General features: G+C 45.1%; 1 protein-coding gene across 2 annotated transcripts; it reads right to left on the reverse strand.

Moving 5' to 3' along the window:
* Positions 1 to 570: 570 nt before the first annotated feature.
* Positions 571 to 2,195, reverse strand: LOC125556462 (noroxomaritidine synthase 2-like). Of its 2 annotated transcripts, XM_048719193.1 has the most exons (2): positions 1,360 to 2,195; positions 571 to 1,296 (listed from the first exon to the last, which is right to left on the reverse strand). In XM_048719193.1, the coding sequence occupies exons 1-2, from the start codon at positions 2,188 to 2,190 to the stop codon at positions 655 to 657; spliced, it is 1,473 nt and encodes a 490-aa protein (XP_048575150.1). In that variant the 5' UTR covers positions 2,191 to 2,195; the 3' UTR covers positions 571 to 654. The 2 variants fall into 2 exon arrangements, with proteins under 2 accessions (XP_048575150.1, XP_048575148.1); XM_048719191.1 differs by having other exon boundaries at positions 571 to 2,195.
* Positions 2,196 to 4,100: the final 1,905 nt, after the last annotated feature.

Raw genomic sequence — 4,100 nt, forward strand, 5'->3', positions numbered from 1 at the left:
GCATGGAGCTACGGGCAAGTGCCATGTACGTAGATACAACTCCCTTCGTATCGAAACATAAAACGTTTTTTAAGGTTTGTTTAGCCTACAAAAAAGTTATATATTTTGGTATAGAGGTAGTAGCATTTTTGTTTGTCCAATTGGAGTTGTCTTTGCGATGATGTACAGCAGTGGCGGAGCCAGGAAAAAAGGATGAGGAGGGCCGAGTGTTACTGAGCCTCGTCAGGGAGGGCCAGCCCACTATAATACACCATTTTCATAGCAAATAATCACTTGTTCAGATGTATATTAGGCTTAAATCAGTTGTATTAGGGGGGGCCAGGGCCCCTGCTGGTCCCCCCTGTCTCCGCCATTGATGTACAGGGTAGAGTTTGTCACAGCTCACATGATGGTCTTCTCATAACATGCTTGTCATGTGCATGATATTGCAGCGTGAGGATCTTCTATATCAACGGCAATAAAAAAGCAAATGATTATAAGTAGCATAACTTTGGTATTTCTGTTTTAGTCCCGGAAGTAATTTGGTGGGGGAAATGTAACTCATGTTAAACATGATTTTTGCACAGTACATACTAAGCAATGATTTATTTTATTCATATATAGCAAGGAATACACATACATATATCATGAGAACTCGGCCAACCCTTAGGTACATTACATTTCCCGCTTATTCAGCTTAACCTTCAGGCCATTCTTCATTTGCAGAAGACAAGACAACTTTGTCTCGATGGTTTGACCATCTAACACTTTCACATCAAAGTTCCACACGATAGCAGCAACGATGATCTTCATCTGCATGATTGCAATATCCTTGCCAAGGCACAATCTTGGGCCCGAGTTAAAAGCCAAAAACTTGTGAGAGGGCACGTGTCGCAGCTGGCGTCCATCCTCTGAGAGCCACCTCTCTGGCCTATACTCCCGGCAGTTAGCTCCCCAGACAGACTCCATCCTTCCGATGGAGTAGATGGAGACGAGGACGATGTCCCGGGCACACACCTCATGGCCACTTGGCATTACATCGGTGGTGACAACAGACTTGCGCTCGATAGGGATCGGCGGGTACAACCTGAGTGTCTCCAATAGGGTGGCTTGCAAATAAACTAGGGCTTTGACATCATCTAGATCCAACATCGTCATGGTGGCTCCTGCAATGGATGGTTTGCGGGATATGATGGGTGCTAGTTCATCATGTATGCTCGACACGACGTGCGGGTTCTTGGCGAGGTTGTAGATGACCCACGACAAGGTAGTACCGATCGTGTCCCTCCCGGCGATCATGTAGGTAATGAGAGTTGCCTGGAGTAAATCATCATTGTATCTTGGGTCATTGACATAATTGGACAGAATGTCTACGGGTACCTCTTGAACAATACCATGGTCGTTCCCCCTCCTCTTCATGATCATGTCCATTGTGAAGCAGCGAAGCACCGCTTGCGCGGCGGCAAGCTTCCTCTCCGGACCAATGTCCAAGCGCCTCATCACCTTCCAGAAAAATACTGGCACAATGTGTCGGATGAAGGCCACCTCCATGACCGTGTCCATCGCATCCGCGACGTGCACCGGCGGCATGTCAAGGGACAAGAAAGCAGTGTCCACACCGAAGATGGTCATGGCATACATGTCAAACACGAGCCTCATAATGAGATCATTCATGTCGACATGAGCATTTGTTAACGCCATGTGGGCCATGAAGGGCAGAAGGCCCTTCTCCACCTTATCACGACAACACGTGTTCATTAGCCCGACCACCCGTGGGCTGCTCAACACACCTTGGTAATTTGTGCGCTCACGACGACATGGCTCGCCGTCGACAGTGAAGAGTGAGCCCCTTGCCACATCAAAGATATCGGCGAACTCCTCACCCTTGGGGTAGTTTGTGTGATTCAAGGTGAAAATGTGTTGGATATTCACCGGGTCGCAGGTTAGGAATATCTGTATGCTAGCTATGGCAAACTTTAGGCTGTGGCCGGACCGTGATAGGAGGTCAAAGGCGATATACTGATGCAGTCTGTGGAGGTTGATGGCTAGGGAAGGGAGGATGCCCACTACTGGCCAGTCCACTGGCAACAGTGGATTCTTACTAGACTTTATGTAGTACAAACCTAGAACGACTACAAGTAGCACAAGTATGGAGATGGGCAGTTCCGGCAAGAACGCGAATGCCATTCTTGGAAGAGGTGTGTGCTGCATGCATGGACCTGTAGAGAGAGATCTCGGAGATGCAAGCGGATCTCTATTTATAGAGACACTTCGTTGTCAACTTGGATACCTGGCCGAAAAGGAAATAAAAGAAACTTGCGTGCACATACATATGCAAACTCTTGCCATTTTCTTGTTAATGAAAGACAATACACGTGGCATGTTTGGTGACCACAAGTTGTGTATCCCACTAATAATAATGAATGTACTCCTGCAAGTTAGTATAAACCTAGATAACGTCGACGGCTCAATGGCGTAGATTCCTACCTGGTCGTTCTGGCAGGTGGGGTAACAATTTGCAGGGTTTGTCAGCATGGCGGCGGTGGCTACCTTTTGCAGTTTGGTTCTCCTGCCTCATCTTCGTCACGTCGATGTGGCCTCTAGTGCTGAAGTGAGGCATGTGAAAAATAGAGACTTGTCTCTTGGATATGCAACTAGGGCTGCACATGAGTCGAGTTCGAGCGAGTTGAACTTGGCTCAACTCAACTCATATTAATATTTGAGCGAGTCCAAATTGGGTGAAGCTCAAGATCGAGCTGTAGAACATGACTCTTACTCAGCTTGTAACGATCTCGAGCTAGTTTCGAGCTAAATGAGACAATAAAAAATATAATCGGTGTTGGTTATTCCCACTAGGTAAGGCACAACACCACGCAAAAAAGCATCAAAAAATATTGTTCCAATCAAAACGATGATAATATAGATTTATGAGTAGTTTGACTTATTTTCTCACAATATAGCCGAGCATGTACCATATTAATGAAGCATAACATATATAAATTACAATGTTTTCATTTATTATATGGCATGATCATTTAATATAATGACATTATGCCGAGTTATCGAGCTAAAATCAAGCGAGCTATTGGCACAAGATCAGCTCATTTCTGGATCGAGCTACATATATAGTGTTTGTATTCACCTCGTTTCTTTTCGACTTGATCTCGAGCCGAGCCAAAAAAAAAACAAGTCGATCTCGAGTAGCTCACGAGCCTCGAGCTTTTTCTTGCAGCCCTATATGCAACTCTGTCGGCAGCCCTGGCTTCCTCTCTTGGGCATTAGTCTGGCAGGATGGTGGTCTTGATGACTTCCCATCCATGATTAATAATGACATACTAGCTCTGGCGATGAAGTGGCATGTGGCATCGGAGCATCGGCTTCTTCAGGTGGAAGAAGATGGTTGCCCTAGGTGCTTTAATGCAATTTCTTTATTTTTAGGGGTGTTTGTATTAATAGTTTCGTTAATAGAACATAGTACGTTTCCGGCAAAAAAATGTTACGATGGATGGTTATACTCCCAGCCGACCCGGATGAAATTACATGTTTAACAATTTGTATGTTTGGTAAATTATTACAGATTATCTGTTTTGATGGGAGACGACTTGAAGGTATAGTGGTAACTGGTCAAATTAAATCTCCACAACTCGGTTAGTGTGTGTGTGCTCTGATCTATATGTGCGTGCGAGCGTGTGTGTGCGCGCTCATTTCGTACTAGGTGTCCAAACTCCGGAGAGTGTGTGCGTGTATTCTGGTCCCGATGTGTGTGATAGCGTTTATATCGTACGAACATCACCAGATACCCTGCACGCAAGTATGAACATCACCAGATAGCATATGTACGAGTACAATGAAAAGAAGAATATAATAGGCCGACTTCCACCTACAAGCTAGACAAAAAAGATGTCACGCTCTGAGGCAAACTACGATGTCCAAGCAGTCGGCAACGACAAGAAATGGCGTCTTAGAAATCAAAGGACCATGTCCAACTAATTGGACAATCCCACCACATGCGGATGACCATGTCCAACTAATTGGACAACCCCACAACATGAGAATGCGACCAAAACTGTTATTCCACACATAGAAAATTCAGCTTTTCTTGAATAATAATGATTACACCT

This window comes from Triticum urartu, chromosome 5 (genome assembly GCF_003073215.2).
Source record: "Triticum urartu cultivar G1812 chromosome 5, Tu2.1, whole genome shotgun sequence".
Taxonomy (NCBI): domain Eukaryota; kingdom Viridiplantae; phylum Streptophyta; class Magnoliopsida; order Poales; family Poaceae; genus Triticum; species Triticum urartu.